This window comes from Aquila chrysaetos, chromosome 12 (assembly GCF_900496995.4).
Source record: "Aquila chrysaetos chrysaetos chromosome 12, bAquChr1.4, whole genome shotgun sequence".
In the NCBI taxonomy this organism is placed as follows: domain Eukaryota; kingdom Metazoa; phylum Chordata; class Aves; order Accipitriformes; family Accipitridae; genus Aquila; species Aquila chrysaetos.
The window spans coordinates 29165638-29187362 of NC_044015.1; the positions used below are offsets into that span (position 1 = coordinate 29165638).

General features: G+C 39.3%; 1 protein-coding gene across 6 annotated transcripts in view; it reads right to left on the reverse strand.

The window, feature by feature from the left end:
• Positions 1-1828: 1828 nt before the first annotated feature.
• PTGFR (prostaglandin F receptor) overlaps positions 1829-21725 on the reverse strand; it is a 42512-nt gene continuing 22615 nt past the window's right edge. For 5 of the 6 annotated variants that reach the window (XM_030034193.1, XM_041128133.1, XM_030034191.1 and 2 more), the window contains exon 3: positions 1829-4061. In XM_030034193.1, the coding sequence (XP_029890053.1) occupies positions 3756-4061 (306 nt within the window). In that variant the 3' untranslated portion in view covers positions 1829-3755. The remainder of the gene's footprint in view (positions 4062-21725) is intronic. The other variant, XM_041128134.1, reaches the window with a different exon arrangement.

Here is a 21725-nt window from a genome sequence, read left to right on the forward strand (position 1 = left end):
AAAGCCATTTATATGAAAATAAAAAGCATGTTGTTACTGAACCAATCAACATAGCACTAATGTGCAATATTTTCCATCTGAGATAACACACTCAACACTATCTTATGGCCAGGGGGTACTAAAACTCATAATGGATCTTTTTCCTTGCAGCTATTCCTCATCACAAAGTAGTAAATTCAGGGTTATCTCAAGAACATGCAACTACTCATCTCAAATAGCCCCTCTTTTATCTCATCTTTGGAACAGCAGTACAGTGTTAGTATTTAAGATTTCCTAGTAAGTATTAAAATTAAACTCACATTTAGCAGGAAAGCATTGTCTGTTAAAGGAGTAAATACTTTCCTCAATATAATGCAGCAAGATTGAATTGAAAGTCATTGTTTGCTGAAGTCAAAGACCAGTTTTGCCATTTTTAATGGTGGCAGATCACAGAACTTTAAATTGAAAAGCATCTGTTTCTTTTTTAGGAAGTAACAAAAGTCAGGATAGGTGTTGTAAATTCCCTTGGGATTTGAGCGCTCTTCCCAGGAACCAAGTGTTGAGAATTAAATCTCATGCCAATCGATGCAGTTAATCAGCGGTGTGCTGTTACCAGTAACATCCTGGCGGAGCGCATCGGCAGGCAAGATGCAGCTGGAAGGTCCCAACATCTTGTCCTAAAGGATCACCATGGCTACAGAACTGGTACATATTGCTGTTTCTGAAATCATTCCCAACATATCAGACTAAAGTAATAGAAACACTTATATACAAATATCTGAAAATAATCACACAAAGTGGACACTTTTCCTCAAGAATTAGATCAAAAAGACCTTGAACCTTGCTCTCCATCTTTGTATCTAGGTAACAAACTACAGGTATTTGCCTAATCCCTGTGATGAGCAACTTGTTATTGATGCTTTCTTTGCTTCAGCAGGTTGATTCAGCCCAGGCTAGGAGCTCGGTTTAGGATAACTTACCTCCTTATATAGCCTGCCATTGTTTAAGATCCCAATTAGATTAAAATATTCTCCCACCCTGAGGACTTCCTTGGTCATTAGTCAGAAATGAGATTCAGTTTCTTCCTACCAGAACACTTATTGCCCCTGCCTGCTCTGGAGACACTAATCACTGCCTAGCATTACTGCAACTGCTCGCATCATTAGCCAGCCTCTAAAGAGATCATAGGCGCGTTGCTAAGCAGACTATCCTTTTCTCCCTGCCTGGGAAATACTCCGATCCTAGTATGAAGCTGCCCCCTTTTTTTTTCATAATCTCTTATTCCATAAAACATATAATTTGCTAATCATACAACACAGCACATTGCTGGCTCTCCTGTGAGATGAAATGCAATGATAATCAAAGCCCTTTCAGTGGTAACATATCCTTGGGTGACTGTATCCTGAGCTACCTCTGCAGGCTACGACATCACTGGACAAGACAAAATACTAAGAGCAAAACTCATATTTTTTTCAGGATTCATAGTGTATGTGAAAGTAACCAGAGTCTGTGCAACATGTTGGCAGATACTTGGATAAAAATACTTTCATTCCAAACACCGAAATCCCTCAGCTTCACTTTTATTTGCATTTTCTAAGCATGGATCATCAGAACTTGACCTTGTCTGCCTTAGACCACCAACTGCACTGGGCTACTCACGTGACAATGAAGTGTACGAATGCTGGCACCTCCTATTTGAATTCTCGCTGTCCTCCTCTCTACCTTCACAACTGCTATCGCACACGTGAATGGCAGTGGCTGGCTTGAATCCAGTGTGAGGTTTTTTGTCATAAGGATTAGTTTTAACAACGTCAGATCTCTCGTTATGCAAAAATATCATAACGCAAGGTACAGTTTGATAACTTTAATGAGGCTTTGCAATTTACATTCAATATGTATTATTACACAAAATATAAGAAATCACATATACATATAAACTTTTGTTTGTTTTACAAGTCAACCAGTATGAACTACACAAGCTACATTTATACACATAACAAAATGGAACATTGACGAGCTTCATTCACCGATCAACTATCTCGACACTTTACGGACCAACATTTTTTTGCAGCTGCTAAAACAACAATCTTCCATAAAGAACAAATAATTTATGTCAACGGATAGACTGACGTCACATTCTATGAAATGAAAAAGCCAAATTGAGCACTGACTGAACGCTTCCAGATTTCAGCAGAAGCCACGTGAAGCAACAGGGCGGAGCTTATACCAGCATCAAATCTGTCCACGGTTTATCAGCTCTGTGACTGAGAAAATAAATCACATATAGAAATTCTTTAGGGTAAATGAAGCCATTTCATTTTGTTACAGGGTTATTTAACCCACTTATTTTTCAACCTTTTTAAAACAAAAAGGAAATAGCTTTTAAAAGAAAAAATTGAAATATTTAAACCTTTTGGGTATTCATTTTCTGACTTAAACTATTCTCACTTACAATGTGAATTTGTAGTTTGCGAATAGTTTTGGTCCCTCAGACTGTCTTCTTGGTGAATCAGTTTTTAACTTTGTTGTCCAAATATACCAACAATTCACTGATGTAGTTATTTGAAGTTAAGTAGGTAAAAATAACATAGACATATCTATCTTAAAACACTCCCTCTGCTTCAAAGTCTCTGATACTCTCATCTTTGCTTCTGAACAGAATACAGTCACAAAAACCAAAGCTTCTTTTAGCAGTATTAAAGGTCAAGGGCCTCCTGTGTAAAGTCCTGGAAACCTTCTGGCACCTTCAGATATACTGATTGTCCTCAGCTCTTCAGACACAGACCCTGCAAAAACTGAGTGTGCAGTTTGCTTTCACAAACAAAACCACGCTCCCAGTGCAGCTCCCTGTAGAGGTGCTCATTTGATCACACACATTTTTCATGAGACATGTGTGACCTTTTACAAACAAAGCAGATGTACCTCATGAGCATTTCAGTATATGCATTAGGGGAACATTTCAAGAAACTTCCTTCAATTTGGGAAAAAAAACCAGCCTACTCTTTTTACAGACTAACCACAGCTTTATGCCTGTTAGTTTCAACAGAATTTGTTGAAAGGACTAAAAACTCACCAATAGATCTGAACATGTAACCGTAAGCAAGCTGAGCTGATCTGCTTCTGTGCTCCCAGAGGGAACCTCATGTTTTGTCAGTGATTTGAAAGTAACACTTACACTGATGAAGTTTGCAGGTCTCCCAAAAAATTCATGGAACAGTAAATAATCAAGAGGCCAAGTCAATGAACCAAGCAAATTGGATCATTTAATACGATGGGCACAAGCAAAATGTCTTTTATATATCCAACTGGAAAATTCAATGCCTAGAGGCAAAGAATACCCTTATGGAAAGGATGGTGGACCTAGGAAGCAGTGACTTTGCAGAGGATTCCAGGATATCACTGGTAGATAAAATCTACCCCTTCTACAAATCACCTTGGAGATCACTTTCACACTTGCATGTGTTCTTAAGAAGCCTGCTAAGGTTAAGAATTTGGTGGGGAGTACTATGAGGAACACTGTTCACTTTAGTACCTGGAAGGGAGAAATACAGGCTGATTTATCATTCTACTACCTGTTTTGGAAGGGATGTATTCTAAAGGGAATTAAAACATTCAAGTGCATCTTTTGGAGTAGCAATATCAAACTGGTAAGCAATAAGAGCAAACCACTCCCAATTTAAAACAAATGCCAAACCACTGAGCCTTGGAATTAATTTTAAGGTATTGCCTGTATATGAGCATTGCCTCCATCATCTCTTCATACACTGTGTTTAACTTTATTGCCCCATAGAGCTGAGTGGCTGTAGGTTTATTTGTTTGGAACTTACTGGTGAGTCAGATATTGCTGCAACCTTCAGCGAATTCTTGATGGAGCTGAGTTCCCACATGTGTAAGTTTATGATGTGCACGCCACAACATCCCCTTGTGATCTTGTACAGGTTTTTAAGAACAGCTTTCCGGAGAAGAATGTACACCCAGGGATCTAAAATCTGATTCCACGTTGCCATTCGGAGAGCGAAAAGTATTGTTTCACAGGTCTCCTTTGAACGACTCTCATTTATCCCAATTCTGGCCATTGTCACCTGAAAATGGAACATTTTAGAATTATACATCAAAAAAAATACACCAAGAGAGCACATAAATGAGTGAAATCATTTCAACATTATCTCTAATCTTCACACCTTCACAGCATCAATGCATCCCAATTGCAAAGTAAATACCTTCAGGCATGTAACATTTATCATCCTAAAAATCCTCTAATGTTTTACATGGGACATACATGTGTGTCTGCTGAACTAATTCTGCTGAACCTTGAGCAGAAAATGGCCATCAGCTAGAGAATACCGTCCAAAACCAGGGACTGATTTGAGCAAGGACTAAAAACTTATCCAGAATTTGAGCTAACAAAGCATGCCAAGACTGTTCCAGGGATGGATTTTTTTCAGGGATAGAGGCCACTGGTAGATCAGAACATTTTTATGAAAGGTATTTATTTTTTCACATTTTCCAAAATAAAGTTTGCTTAAGCAATACGGCACCTTGATTTCAACAAGAAGATTCACATGTTTTAAGCTGCAACAGAACACAATTTATTGACACCAAAGGGTTTAGAGGTTTCTGGGAAAATTTGAGCCACGGTGACAAAGGCCACCGATACCCCTCCTCTTGCCAATGGAGACACAGAGGGTTTCATTCACCTGTGGAGGTGCTGGACATGGACAGACCTCCACCAGCAACAACACTGCTGGAGCCAACAGTTTCACATGGGTGGAGGCATTAGTCTTCCAGCATAGCTCAGCAGGACTGCTTCTGGCAGAGGATACCCAAGAGCTACACCAGCCCAGTAAGTTGTGGCTGGCCTCCCCACCTTGCAGAGCTGCAACCTAGGCTTTGAAGCACCAGCCCTAGTGAACCACGTGCCGCTGGGGCTCCAACCCTGCAGAGCCCTCCTTTACAGGCTTTCTGCCACTGAGGTTTTGTAACCTGAGTTCCTGGGTGAAGAAAGCGTGACTCTGCAAAGCCAGGAATCTGCCAGAGGATGATAAATTATCTCTCTTTATTATTAATGTTAAAAGCACATGAAGACTTTTTTGGTAGAAGGATGAAACACTGTAAGGCTTTCAGTTCCAAAGCCTTTAAAATGATACAGTTATTTAACTAAGAAACAGGATATTTGACAACTGATGCTATGAGTACACTGTTTTATTGGGCAATGAGAGTTAGGGGCAGTCTGTCTGAGTGCAGAGGGTCATATTTTCACAAAGATACATTGTAAAAAAAACCAACCCACCACTAAAAAATAATAATGAATGAAGAGAGAAAACTACCGCTGAAGATTCCAGCAAACCTATTTTACTCCTTTTTCAATGCTTCTCTGTATTCCTAGGCCCTACCTATAGCTCGCAGGTCACCACATCCGAGTATAAACTTGAGTGGAACAGAGTGAACGCATAAAAGGAGAGTTTACTTGCTTGATTAAGCATTTAATCAAGCATTTCTGTACGGACATCTATGGCAGCAATGAAAAGAGCCCCTAGGAACATTCCAAAGGAAGCTGGTAAGATTGGCAGAAGCACAGCTGGGAACCGGTGCGAGGAGGAGGAGGAATGTCTGAGCACCAAGCCAACACAAACACTTACAAGTCAGTTCCCTGAATCTGCTTTTCACCCCACAACTGTTGGGCGCATTCCTCTCTGACATCAGCAGCCCACCCAAACTTGGACGAGTCCTTTGGCTGCTGCACGGGATGTTTTCTCAGGACAGTCCTACACTTTATTTATTAGAGGTCCAATACCACAAGCCAAACTCAGACGGAATCCTCCTTACTCATGCAAGTAGGACTGGGCAGCAAATGACAGCACAACAGAGCTCATAGACCAACATCCTTATCCGATATACCGCACACTTGACTTAATACAGACATATAGCTTCCTAATCTGCTTCTTGATGTACTTCAAAATTCCATTTGCTGTTCTTCTCTCGCATTCTGCAAAGTTAATAAACGCCAAATCCAACGCAGTTTCATGCCCAGAAGAGGAAGGAGTAGACATTGCCATCTAGGAAAAGCAGCTCCATTCAGATTTTGTAAAACTGTATTATTTTCTCATGTTACCTAGCAAATTTGTGAAATTCCTTTCCATTTAGTAGTAATCACCTCTAAGTAAATCCATTTATTTGCTGTTCAACTTGCTGGCTCAACATAAAGTACCTCTGTTTGGATTATGGAATTACATGAAGTAAATCAGGACAGCAAGGAAATCTGATACATCATTTTATGGATTCTGATACTTGGAGAAGCTTCATCCAGAACATTTAAGTTACCTCTTCGGAATACTGGACATACAAAAAGTAATGTATCTGAACTCGCAAGTAGAGCTTATGTACATAATTAAATGCTTAAGGAACTCAGCTGTGAATCCCTGTATTGGAAATAAGGTGACAAAATCTACATTATCTACAAATTTTGTTTCATAAAATAAGAATCTTCTAGCCATATTACTTATATTATTTGGGAGTGTTGTGCAGATATTAAAAAATGTTTCCTTTCTTGTATCACTAAAACCAACATAAAATGATATCCCAACTTTCTGAAGTTGCTGAGAGGCTGAGATTTCCATATAGGCCTGGACTAAGACAGAGAATCTCATTCCAACCCAAGGCATGAGCATTTTTATCCTAAAACACTCGTGGCAGAGCAGCGGGAGTGACAAACATGTTACCATCGCATTGTCTCTGAGTATGAAGTGAGATAGATAGCTTTTCACTCCTCCAAAGAGCCTGCGCTGGCTGTGCTGGGCCCTCTTCCATGTCTTCTGAGAAAATACGTAAGAAAAGTGCAAGCGACTAAAGCCAACTGCATGCAAAGACAGGGCAAAGAGGAGACCATGTCCTGGCTACTGGAGCCTTTCTAAAGCCATCTGATGCTTTCTAGAACAAGACCCTAAACTGCAGCTGAAGAGGGGTAGAATGGAGTGAGGCAAATATAAATTATTATTTCTGTCACGTTTTCATGGTTAATTTTTATATTTAAATTTAAATTCTTAAAATACTATTCCAAAGTCAGTTTGAAATCATAAATAATAAAAAGGCCTAATACGCTACCAGCTGTTTAATAAAGGATTGCATTGAAGCAAAACACACAGACAGTCTGTATTTGCTCCCTAGGTGCAAGAAAGTCATGTCACTGAACTGGCACAAGTGACCGGCTCAGAAACTGCAACCAGAGCTTGCCCCAGTGCTAAGCTGACTTCCAAGAGCAGGACCTCCTCTGCAGGCACAGAAAGGACACTTCTTTTCTTCTTATTTGACTAATACTGTTCAATAATTAGTTCACAGTCAAGAAGCCAGTTCAAAGACTGACTCTTTTTTTCCTTCCGTGTAGGTCCATCAGGTTAGTGTGATGCAGGAATTCTGTCCTCTGTAGCCAGCAGTACACAAATGGGGAAGCGGGAAGAGGCAATGTAATTGCATCATATCTAGTTGCCTTTGATCTCCACAACTGAATTTAGTATTCATGCAGATTCAGCAGTATGACTCAAAAAATTAATCCCCGGCTGGTAAATAATAAACCTAACTCATGACATTTTCTAACGTATTTAGAAATGTAAAAATCCAAGTAGCATTTTCTGAGTTATACAATGTTTATATGAATACAGCTGTACTATGTCTCCTTCGTTTGCAAAAAAATGAAAGTATCACACGATGTAACCAATAGAATTCAAACTTTCTTTAGGAAAGTAACTATGAAAGCATGACTGTAAAAGTGACTTTTTAAATCAAGGCTGCCTGCTTGTAAGATACAAAGTTACTCTGACTCATGTTAGTCCTTGATGGTTTAAGGAAAGACCTGAGAATTCTCTGTCCCTAAAATAAATACAGAGAAACCAAATTTGTGTCAAGCAAGGACTTGACACCATACATTAAACTTCTTCATCCTTTTTGTCCAATTTTAAGATTCACTAAAACCCAAACTCACTTTGCAAGATCCAGAAAGTCTGCTGGAAAAGTTTTAAAAACATTTTTAAATTGTTGACTTCTACAATTTTGCATCTAGCAGATAGCATCAGAGAATTGCCATTTCCCTTAGGGACAAAGCTCAGTGCAACAAACCGAAAAAAATTGCTCCAAAGCTTCACACCACTCTCCAAATATAAACAGCATGACTTTAATTTCCCTTCCAATTGGATCTCAATTATATGAGAACAACTAATAAGCTAAATGGCAGTGCTGCTTAGTCACATTCCTGTTGGTACTCAAGGACAGCCAGTCAAAACAAAAAGCAGACTGTACAGCTAGTTAGGAAATAAGACAAACTGTAATGCTACTTTGATGTATTTCAGCACAGAGGCTCTAAATCCAGGTTCTATCCTTGACTTCAGGAAACTGGATAAAAACCAGTCACCAAGAGATTGACATGGAAAGCAGAGCAGACAAATACCATCATTTCTCTTCCTCTGTAGCTCAGCCTTCAGGCTCCACTTCCCTGTGGGAACCTTGCAGACCCTCCCAAACCTCTTCCTCTTCCTTTGGATTTCATCACAAGCAGTTCTGAGAATTTCCATTCACGGAAGAAAGTCCATGTTTTTTTCAGTATTTGCAGAGTACTTCTATTTTATCACTGATGCCTGCATCGAATCCAGAGGTGCATATCCCCTTCTCCTAAACCACATAGGACTCAAGGCGGTATACTACTGATGATCTCCCACTCCATGGAAACAAAAAATACATAATTATTTTGAATTTCCAGAGCTTTTGGAACTTCCATGCTTCATACATGTTACAAAGAAGCTGCAGTCTGCTATAGTCAAGAGCTGATAGATGACGATACTTTGTAGTACTCTATAAACACAACCTTTAAGAAAAGAAATTGCAAAAGAGGGGAGAGAGAAATCAAAATCTATCTATCTTCGTGTTTTATGTACCATTTTATATCTCCTAAGAACAGTCGTAAGAAAAGAAACACTGACAGCAAATTGCCTGTATCATTGCTATATAGATATTGCAGTATATAAACCAAGCATTTGTTGCAACAAAGCTGAGTATGCTTCATTTTATTTTTTATGTGATTCTAGATAAGTCAGTTTAAAAGCAAGGGCTTCCAAGAAAAATATGTAGCGCACCACTTCTGCCAGCAAAATGTTAGTACACACACTGTACTACTTATGCCACATAATGCTTTTTATGTTATGGATCTGCAACACGTCTTTCCCCTAATGTTTTCCTTACCCTTTTTAAAAGAAAAACACGAACCATACCTTCAACTTTTATATACCAGATGATCATTTGGCCTAGCAAGTAAATTTTAACTGAGCATAGTGATTTTATAAAAAAATGTGTATTTCAAAAGGAATTGGAGAAGACAAAAGGCGTTAGCAAGTTTCCCTCCACATTAAAGTCCAGAGGCTAGTTTTAAGGGGATACGTAATACTTCCATGTGTAAAGTTTTGCAGGATCAGCTCTTGACAAGTAGCAGCAAAATAAGGGAGTCCTCTTTTCTCTCATGTACATTTCTGTGAAAAAATAATTATTCCACTAAAAATTAACAATGGATCCACTGGCTAACTATTCAGTTGGGGAAAAATCTGTGTCTACCTCCCAAAATCAAGTTCTAGTCCAAATCAGGTAAATCAAGGATGGTAACTACTACCTGCCTGATATGCATCCTTAAACATGCAAGTTCACTTATTATCCTGTTAAAGGCAGGTAGTCTGCGAAAGACCTTTCCCCTATCAGGGTCGCAGTCTCTCTTGGAGAATGAGAAACAGACAGAAAAGATTCGGATGACCAGAGATAGCTGAGGTTGCAAAAACGTTTTGTAGATGTTTAATCAGCCTCCATCTGCTCCATATTTACCCCCCTTAAAATGGAGCTGCGTAAACCTTTTGGAGGTATTGTAAAGCTAAAGGCACTCAGAGCTCAGAGGTGTTCCCAAAGCACTACTACTGCAATAAAAGTCAAAAAAGTATAGAGAAAACAGGAAAACACAACATTTTCCACAAAGCAAATGAAAATAGTTTCTAATATTCCTTTCTCAGACACAGTTGATTCTGTGACCAGGCAATTTCTCACCAGCCGATGCTGCTGCTTCGTGAACACAGGACCAGTCAGGATACATGTGCCTTTTTCTCGTGTTGCCAAGATCAAAGCTTGAAAGAGTATGCCCAAGCACCCCTCTGAATTGGTAGGGCAGATCTCCCACCAACTGACTGCCAAAGGACTGCAGTGTAGCAGCACATATACGACCCTGCAGCCGTGACATTAAATTAAGGCTCTGGGGGTGTCTGCCAGCCAGCAGCTCAGCTCCGTCTGACCTCGCCGTATGATCCCTCCTTGCTGACGCCGTTCAGTTCGGAGCTTTCTGCTCCCCTCACGCAGGCTCAGGTCTGCAGAGGACTCACAGCCTATTGCACTCCATTACTGTGCCATTAGTCAAGTGTGACTTTTTCACCATCTGTGTTTTTACAGCTTTATGCAAAATATTTATGGATGGCAATACACTTTCTGAACAAACATTTGGAAATGTCATTTGAAATGAGATTTTTATGTATGCAAGAATTTGTCAAAATTACTGAAAAAAATGTAAAGTGCCACAACGTTATACTCGCTACTTATATTTTATTAACTGCCTTTGGCATTATCGTGCTCTATATAAGGCAGGAATGCAATTATGAAGTAAGCCTCATAAACAGAAGGATTTTTTTGTGTGTATAAACTCGCAAACATTAACTGAAACTGAAGCTTTTATTTTCTGCCAACTTTCCCCTTAGACACTACCTATTTGCATCTGTTTTGCAGTAACATAAATTCAGGTTGGGCTTGAATTAAGCATTCCAGGTCCCTTCTCTTTGTTTCTCCGAAAGAATCCAGATACTTCTATCTCGGATTGACAGTCCTTTTTCCTTCTTTCCTTTCCTCCCCCTCAAAATTAGAAATACTTTTGTTCAACTAGCTGGCAATGTAATTACTCTCACAGCTTAACTGATTAACTCATTTGAAAGGAAAGCAGAATGGATATGGATAGAGGCGAATTTAGCACTGAAAACAGTAGACGACTCGCTGCATAATGAAAAGACAGTGTCCGTACCAAAGTCAAACGAGTGACCTGCTTCATGAGCTACATTTTAAAGTTACAAGAAAGCCTGCTTCCACAGGGCAAGGAATGTATTGCTCCCTAACAACAAGGCCTATAACAAAAACCTCTTGTACAAAAAAATTAATTTGACAGATAAAATTAAAATATTCTTTACACAGCAATGCTGAGAGAAACTTTACAGGACAACTGCTAGACCTCTTGGGACCAGAAAGCAATAGAGTATTTCTAATTCTGCATAATAAGGCCCATTCTGAGAAACACAAATGAATCAAATATATAAGTATTTAGGGATGTAAGGACTATATGTATTCAGGATCCGTTTATCCTTCCATTAGGGTCAGTTGGGTAAAGCTTCAAAGCCTGGAAATGGCCTATTGCTTCTCTTTTATTGCTTCGCTTTTTCAGGTTTTCACACTCATTTGGAAAACAATCACATGTTTTTGGTTAAATAAATATTCTCATTGATCTAGGAGCAACTGAACTTCTCTCACTAATACCCTACAAACACCCAAAGAAAGAATCACAAGTAACACATAATACTGGGGAGAAAGAGAACTGTCTGAATACAGAAAAAAGGAGACAATATACAGAAAACCTGGAGGAAAAAGGAGCTGCAAGGTCCATAATTATAGAATTAATTCAGCATTTAATTACTGTTATGCACAGGATTAAATCAATAGCTTAGAAGTGAACTGTCTTTTCAAACATCACCACGTTCACGCTGTTTCATTACTAAAGTCATCCTCCACTGTATTTACATGGCTGAGGAGAGATATCCTATAGATTCAGCAACCAGAGGCAACTCTTCCACTTACGTCTTTGAGAGCAAGAAAATGTTCTTCTACAGGGAATGCAGGATCTACCAGTTTTTACCTGGCCATTTTTTTATTCTCTCAGATTTGTTATTTTTGTCTAAGAATCCAAGAATTAAGCTGAATTCTTTAAGGGTTCCTTGGACAAGTCACTCCCCGATTTCAGAGGAATGGCACATACATGCAGGCTTTCAGGGCAAATACCACCGAATCCAGAGATATCCATACATATTAGAAGTGTTAAAAGAAGGGAGAAGAATTTCACAGTGAGTCAGTCATGATATATAGCGACCTTTTCACCTCTTCTAGAACTCAGGAATGCAGATGGTTTTGATGTGTGACTGAGCCTGCAAGACCTCAAGTAACAACAGGTCTAAAAAGGTAAAGAACCTACTCTATTGTCTACCAATGGAGTTAGACCTTCAGTTTAATTATCTGAGAAATTATGGTGTTTATTACGTGGGTGTAGGGGGGAACTAAGGAGAAAAAAACCATATGAATTTGTAATTATATTTTATGTATGTTTATGTTTACCATGCATGCAACATACACAGTGGAGGAAAATGAAATCTTTTTAAAGATGGATTGGAGTCACAGTCACCTAATGACTTGGTGCTATCTGATTTGCTGTATTTACAAATCTGGCTGGAGGCAAAGGAAGATGTGATGTGTTCCTTTCATGTTATTTTTTTAAAAAATCAACTTTATTAATGTGACTTATTCTATATATTATTCTGGAGAAGTATACTAAGAAGCTATGAACAGAAATATCAAGGCTAATGAATTAGCAATTTCTTTACCAAGCTGGAATATATAATTGGCAATTATTTTTTTCTTTAATGTTGCCAAATAAATTAGAAGGGACTGCTGTGCAGCTGGACCACCTTTTAGGTAGAGGAGGGAAGAGAAAAATCAAATCTCCATTTAAGAGTGATTTATTTCTCACTACTTCTGCAAACACGCACTCCTGGTAAAAAGTGGATTCGATTTTATTTCCAACTCACTAACGAACTGTAAATCCTAAAACAAATTGCTACCACTTACATGGATCCTCACCTCCCTCCTGCTCCACCTTCTGTTTTAACAGCATTCCATGCAGCGAGGCAGATGGGAACACAGCTAGCCACATCCCCGCCAGCACAAGAGTCTTCCTGCCCACGTCCTCATGTCCTGATGTTGGTCGTAACATGGGTGACACGGTTGCTCATGGGCAGACTCACTACATCCACTACATCGCCCTCCCTCCCGTAACTTTGGGGTGGCCGTGCAGCCCACGCACAGCCAGCTTATGCCGGGTTCGAGCCGCCTGGGGCAGCTGGCAGCACGCAGGTCCGGGTCAGCAAGGAGGGGACCAGCTGGAGATCAGTCATTAACTTCCACCTCTCCAACGACAAAGTCATCTTTGGTTTCTGCGAGTTTAGTGTTGAGGCCTAATTGTCTTCAAAACCTCAGTTCAGGACATCCCTTACACACAGGCCCATCTTCAGCTTTCGTTGGGAAATCACGCAGAAACACAACTCCAATGCCATTCAAACCCGCCCTTCGGCACGCGTCTCTGAATGAGGTCTTCACACGGTTCATTAAAAAGAGGAGCTAAGAGCAAGCTAATGAGCTGCTCTCCATTCCCTGCTCTGTCTGGAGTGGATAAGAGCAATCCTTCAGCAAGAGACAGTACATTACCTACACACGGCTCAGGTTCGTTCAGGCACTCAGCTATTTCGCCTCATCCGATATGAGACTTAATCCAAAAGAATGAGTCGCAATTACTACAACTTTACTGTAACTCCTGGTGTAAACCCTTTCAGCAACATTCTGCTACCTGACCGTTACTATTTCTAAAAGCCCATACGCAGAACCCACGACAGGCTCGTGCTCCCGTCCTGCTGGGCACTACGCACGCACACAGTGAACAGGCACCCTCCTTCCTCCGGGAGCTTGTGACTCAAATTGCAATTCAGCAGTTTCTGAATATTTTAATGTAAAATTTAAGTCTTAAAGGCACACATAATAAGAATTATTGCTCTGTTTTAAACCTAAGCAGCATATTTCCCAGAAGAGAATCCAAATAATGCACTCTCTCAGACATGAACTGATTCTACATTACTACTGAGACAAGTAACTTCTGCCAGAACGCCTTTATAATCACCATGCAAAACTTGAGATCATGAATTAACAACATAATAAATATCTCACAGAATAGATGAATGTATCTCACACCCTGATGTCTGTGATGTTAAACTTGGTGAGGATGAAGGACTTTCTGAAGTCGTTCCATGTGACTGTATTTGTCCCAGAGACTTTTCAGCAACAAGTTTACCATTTAAAGTCTTTAGATAGTCAGGAAAGAGAGCTTTCCTAAAATAACCATCCAAAAATGGTTATGCTGTGTATGACATTTTCCAAAAACGGTTATGCAGTGTATGATATTTTCAAGCAAGAAAGGTCTGAATGAGTGTAATATCCAGGAAATAGGAAGAATTTTCCTATATCAAACAAAATTGGAATGTATGTTAAATTGACTTACTTTTTAATATCAAGCACAGAATCCAAAAACTTTACCAACTGAAGAAATAAGGGGAGGTTATGAATGGCAAATTTATTTGGCTGAAGTTTTCTGAATTTGATTTTTTGAGATGGCAACTTCAAAACTGAAAAAAAAAAATTTAAAATTTTCTGTGAAAGTCACGTTTGGAACGAAATACTGTATTTCAATTTACAGATCTTTATGGTTTAATTCCATATATATAATATAAATTTAAAAATCAAGCGGCGAGTGATTTTGAAAGAAAAACAGGACCCCGTTGTTTTGAAAATGCAATGTTCTCACATGACTGGAAACCCACCTTCCCTACTTTTTCTCTCCAAAACTAATCTCATTGCATTCTGATGGCACTGCATTTTCAGAAAAAGGCTTTACATTAAGTTTTTCCAAACAGCAAAAGTAAACATAAATAAGAAAAACTATAATTATGCTTCCCCAAAAGCCTCTGGTAAAGGACATACTGTCAATCATCTCAGCTCTTCTTCCTTCCCTGGTTCACATCACTACTGCAGGACAATATGCTGACCAACGTCCATTTCTTCTCCAGAACTTCTTTCCTGTTGAGAGACTATCTCAGCTGCTCAACTCCCTGACTTCTGTGAGAAGGAGGCAAACACCTGAATTACAAATACAGCCACAATTTAATATAGAGTTCCTAAGCACTCTGACAAATTATGCCCTGGCCCACACTTAAAAACATTTTTTTTTAAATGATTCATATTTCTTAGAAAGGCTAAGGCCCTCAAGATCTCTACAGTCTGTAAAAGATGAAAATAGGAACAGACCAACTCTGAACACTGAATCAGTACCTTCGAAATTCAGTATCATTTTAGGTGGGTCTACTCTAAAATGATGCTCATTCCATTTCTCATCCAACCTGGTGGAAATTTGCCACTGTGTCTCTTAAGAATCCAAAATAAAAGAAAGGTCTCTACAACCAATACTAAAAAAAGGCATGAACATCTTATCCAAGGGTTTCTAGTATCATAGAAACACATCTGAATAGGTGGATTGAATTTTTACATGTATTGTATTAAACTTTGTTATTCTCTCTCTGCAAACACCTAGAATATCTTTTCATGGAGTAGTTTCATGGTGACATACAAAAGCACGCTCGAATTGTCTGAGTTGCTGCTTAAACCTTATTCCACAGGAAACTAAGCTAAAAAGACACTTCTGTCTTGAGACTAACAAAAACTTCAATCAAAATGAGTGTCCTCTTTCCTCTTAACCCCTAAAATCAGCTATTTATTCCAAAATACCTTTTGAGCCATAATATTAGGAACGATGTTAACATTTCAGCGATTTAACCTTGAGTATCAGAAGCTCATTAAGAAGAACTCAAACAAGAGTAGTAATTGAATTTGCACAGTGTTAATGTATGTACTGAGAAACTCAGAAAGCAATTAAAAGACCATGATATGAGGGAGAGCGAGACCCCTTTTTCTAGCGTAGCTTGAATGACAAGCAAACTCATATGAGAGAGATTTTTCTTTCCAGAGGAACTCAGAGAGCATTTTATTCAGTCAAACAGCCACTCCTGATCCTACCTCTTCTGACACAGCAAGGCCTGGAAGAGAAATAACAACCTAGAGTCGACAATAAGCATTACTGTATTGATGCTTCGGACTAGAGATAAAGAGGCATATCTAGCAGGCCTTCTGCTAGCAAAAAGCTTTTTTCCTTTCCCTATGAAACTGATTCATTTATTAAAACTATTGTGGCAGAAGGGGGTTCCTGACATGGGCTTGCACCCGGCCCAAGAGATGCAATGACAACATCCAACGGGTATTCCCGTGGAGGTCCTGCAGCAGGTCACTTCTGTGCCCGCCAGCCTGCCGCAGGCAGGGTGCGAAGCATAGCCCAGACCCAACTCCAACCACATCTTCTTTACTCTGGCAACACATCCCGTCTTTGTCTGGTGTCAACAGACAACCGTTCTAGCAAAACATGACAAACAATTCAATGCCAGCACAAACGTAGTCATTATCATCGATTATCTTCTTTAAAATCTGAATCTTGAAAAAGACAAAGTGTGTTTTTTCCCCTGTGAAAGTCACTTTTACAACAGCATTCAAAGCTGCAAGGTTGGCTAAACATGTTTAAGACTCTCTCCTTCAGTCTTCAGAAACAGATGACTGGAAATTGAAAGCCTAATTAATTCTTTTTCAAAAGAAAAGATCACTCTCCTTGTTGACAGTGCCCACGCAGGCACAACAAGCTCACGGAGCCTGCAGCTTTGACTGGCAACGTGTTCTGCTAGTGTAAGAGAATACGCTTCTGCAGAGCAGCCACCCATGAGATGTGGGGTGGCCGTACTGTATGTGGGGACAAGGCCCTCACTGGCAGAGCGTGGACCGGCATCTTGGGACATCTCGTGTCTGCTTCTCCTCAGGTGCATTTTCTGATTATGAAAATCACCAGTCACGGGAGCACAAGAGAAGGGACAGATTTTTAAGTAACTATTTTGTTGTAGGGACAATACAACCAGCAATATTTGAAGGCATACAAACAGCATTAATAGAGCAACGAGCTCATATACATGATGCCCATTGCACATATAAGCGTAAGGTAGTATAATAGAAATTGAAACTGCCAGCTTATTAAAGACCACAGAAAACAGGAATGGAGGGAGATGCTTCAAGGGTAACACAGGTATGAAATCCTGGCAAAGCGTCGCTGTGCATGTACATACATGACTACACGTAACAAAAACACTGAAATGAGATGCACAGAGGATTGCCTTGTACAACAAAGTACCTTATACTGTATGCAACTACGTGGCTTAGCTTGTAGTGTAAAACCTGCAACCCACTGGCCTCCTTCAGCACATACCGACCGTGAGCCTGCCTCAGCACCCAAAATACCTGGTGGAGCAACCAGGGTGGGGTGGGCTGGGGTACGGGTATTCCACCAAGAGCCTCCCTGTTAGTGCACCAGTGCCCTTCTCACCTGCTCTGGCAGCATATTCACTGAAAGGACTACTCAGACCAGCTCCGGCGGCTTCTAGGTTGGAGTGATTCAGCACATTGTAAGCTAAATGCAGCCCTAGGTGCACGAAAACCATCAAACCTCGTTGCATGAGACAATCTGAGGACAAGAAGAAGTCAGAGCGAGTTCAGAGAGATGCAGTTAGCACAACAAATTGGAAAGGGAAGAGATTACGTGAGAAAAGACTGATAGAAATTAATCTAGGCAGTAAAAAAAGCAACTGAATAAGAGCTGATTTAATCATATGAAATAAACGGCTGAGATCTTTCAAAAAAACCAGGAGTGGCTATTTTCTGCAGTAGAGGGGAGGTAAAACTGGAATGAAAGTAATCAGATAACTGCATGGAAAAAGATCTTAACAAGAAAAATTGGAATGTAAAAATATTTTTCTCAGGCTAAGACTGTGATCCACACATTAAAAAGATTAGACATTTCTCCATATCATAATTTGTTCCCAAAGATAAATTCACTCTGAAATAAACCCCTCCTGTCCATAATTACAGGGAGTTCACTTTGCTACTCCAAAAGCAAAGTTTAAAATATGTTTATCCCATGAGCCCCACAGAATTTGACATACTGAAGTCAGAATTTGCTCATATGAACACAGCTCCAAAAACAAGCTGTTCCTTGACAGGCCAGATGTCAAGTCACAGCCAAAAACCAGCTTTATATAACAATCTATTTCATCAGAGATGCTGATCACAAAATGCTCCAGCCCAACTATTTGCTTGGGGAATCCAACCCCTAGGGACCAAATTTATCCAACAAAATTCACATATCCCTAGCAAAGGGCTAAGACTCTAGCAAGGATGAAAAAAGATGACTTACTACACAGAGAAGTTGATGTTACTATCTTCGGAACATATTTTCCTGGAATTACCCATCACAAAGCAAAATTCTTTGGACTGTCAAAACAAATGTGCCTCTGCAAATCATCACCTACAAAGATTATTGGAAAATTCAGGAATTTCACTTGTTGCTTTTTTTGTGAATTCCCTCCTGCTCTCAACTCCTCAAAAGGAGATAAATGATTCCCCATAAGGGAAGAAGCGGGGACTACCCCTCATTCTGGTACTTCATTAAGGGAAGATTCCCACACAGTGGCAGAAAACTTGAAAAAGCTGCTCATTTTTGAGGAACAGATGAGATGGAGCTTCAGGAAAGAATCAGAAGGAAGAAAAAAAATCAGAAGGAAGACCCTGTCCAACAGCCCCAGGCAGAGCTCCACATGAGCCATGCCATGGGCTCTGCTTCTGAAAAATGCTCCAGATCTCCAGGAGTCTTAAAATAGAGGTGGTAATTGATTATAATATTATATATTATTATATATAACATTAAATGTTAGATATATATCCATTTACACACATATATAAAAGCACCAAAACAAGTTCACTACCACTGAGCAGGTGCAGAAGTCAAGTTCAGTTCCACACCAGACGCCATAAAGGACGATCCAGGGTCTTGTGCCTCTAATGTCATCTAAAGGTGATATTAGCACAGGACAGTGACTGAATATATAACTTCACTTGGAAAAAAAAAAAAATTAAAAAAATAATTAAAATCTAATAGTGAATTAAATCTCCAGTTGGATTACAATATTGGATAGACTTGATTTTGGTAGCCATGCACATATGACAGTTGATGTAGCTTAAAAACAGAAGAAAAATAAACAAAGCAAATCCCCCATCAGATGGAGAATCACACCAAATAAATCCAAACTCTTGTATCTGCAAACCACATGTGGCATAAACTGCATCGCCTTCCTCCACTTTCTCTTCCAAAGGTTTGTTTGTTTTCTAATCGCTTTGGTTTATACCAAGGCAATTCACTTTCACATAACATTTGTTCTGTATGCTCTTTGGGATAGAGAACATGGGTAAAATTCACAATTCAAAGATTAACACTAACTTCTAGATTTAGCTTTGAAAAAAAATTAAACAAGCAAATGATTGCAAAACAAGCATGTATTTAGCTACTTTGCCAAATAATTTCACCTATGAACACCTAATCACATTTATTTCAAGAAATACTTATTTTGGTATACGCTGATTATATTACAGAATGTAAACCATTCATTTCGCAAACTAAAAGCCCCGAGAAGTTTTAGATAAATCGGACAAGAAGATTTGGATCAGCAATTCATCGTAAACCATACGCCTTGATAAACCCTGGATCTCTTTATTGTAGCACTTTAGCAGTACGCTCCTGGCAAAGCTTTATTCCACTGCATCTGTATGCTCCACTGCAGTCCAATAAAGCTTGCTAAATTAACACCGCCCTTATAATTCCGTTTGCATTCAGTGAACAGAATGCTATCAAAACAAAGATTGGGTAATTCAGAGAATTAACTTTGATGTAAACTCCATGATCCTAACAGCTAAGAAAGGTAATACCTACCAAGGACCCCGTCCCTACTGCATTTCCCAGACTATCGAACTCTCCAGCTAAAACACTAATTGTTCACTTCCTTGAAAGTTTGTTTCAAGAACTAAATCCTACCTTACACTAACTTTTTTTTAACTTCTTGTTTCTAACACAAACTCGTCCACATTGCAGAACTATTTTCCATACTGCCAGGCTAATTTTGGTGATAGTTTGGTTAATCTCATTTCAAAAGAGATCCAGAAGCAAAGCATCATGAACCCAGAACGCACAGAGAGCACCGGCAGATTTGCCACCCGCTGAACCAGAATTGCTTGTGCATCACCTCCCTCTGCAACACAGTCCCGAAAACTACCAAGTACAAAATTAAGCAAGAAGTCATTCACTGGTCTGTATCACCAGCTGATGAAAATGCCAAACTCTGAAAAGGCTCTGAAAAAAAATTTGCTGCTGGAATAATAACTCATCGTCAACTACAACTTAGATGAAGTTAAATACTTTCAACAAAAGTAGTGCTGTGATTTCATTAAAGATTGTCAAGATTTTAAAAATTATGTTTTTATAATTAATAAAAATTGAAAGGCATAACAAAATTACCAACACTGAAAAAACAACAACAGTAGTTGCAATTTAGTGTTCCTTCAAATGTTGAATAAATGAAGTCTCTCTTTTGAATTAAAAACCTCTACAGCTCTTTTGTCATCCAAGGGCTTTTTAAAAAATCAAATTAATTCCAGCCTTTAAGGACAGTTATTTTATCTGAAAATAAATGTCACTAGAGGATAATATACTGCTTTTTCATGAAAAGTAAAGGCATTATTTGAGTTGCTTTCCTTGAAAACCGTTCTGTGGCTTGCCCCAGACAAATTTCATGAGTTGTCTGGAAATAACTGGAAGTAAGTTCACTAGAAAAGCTTGCTATACTGTTCTGACAACTTTGTTTATGCTCTATACACTACATCCACGACGCTGACAAAAGCCACCATGAATTTAAGCTATGCTGCAGAGCAAGCCTAGAAAAATTTTGTGTGTGTTGAACAAAAGTGAGGTTTTGTGCATTTCAGTGATGCAGAGATTTATATCCAGACTCTGTGCCTGAAGTCTGCGACATTGGATTAATTAAATGCTACTGGCCAGATATACCCAACTGCTGCAGCTAGGCTAATATCAGTATCTAATTTAGAACTAGTTTAGGTAATTCCATACTACACCATAGGCAGTGAGTAGATGAGACATAGCTGGATCTGATTCAGATCCCAGATTTAAATTTTCTATATTTGTAAGTTCAAACCAAAATTCCTCCTCATTCGTATCAGTGGAAAACTACCGGACCTTGTTTCTAGGAAATAAACTAAAATTTCATATTACTTGTGACTTAGCCTCTCTCATCCTAGTAAAAAAAAAAAAATTTTCTTCAGTCAGGTTTACTACAGTAAAAAGAGTCACAGTTAATATCATCTTTATAATACCATCATACAACAGGAGCTGTCAAATTCTTTCCCACATCATAATCCCGCTTCCTTTGACCGTGCTCGCTGACAGAGCACACGCGAGCATGAGCAACACTTACCGCTTTGGAAGAGTCAGAGCCGTTACCAGCAAGGGGTCCCAACTTAGAGCCGGGACAGCTGAGAAAGCGCACCAACCGCTCAGAGCAGCTTTGCTAGTCATCTGTCCAGGTTACAAACCCAGCTTAGTTAGGCCTAAACCAAATTTTTATTTTAACCCACTGCCAACTACTGTTTTTTAACATGACTCTAAAGCAAAGCCCTTAATACCCTGCTAACGGAGTGGAGGATTTTTACGTTCTTCACTGTTATCTTCCGTAACACAGTTCACAAGTAGCAGTAAACTGTAATAAAAACAACGAACGGACTACCATAAATAAAAAATTATATGAACCACAGTACAGACTAAAAAGACTTGC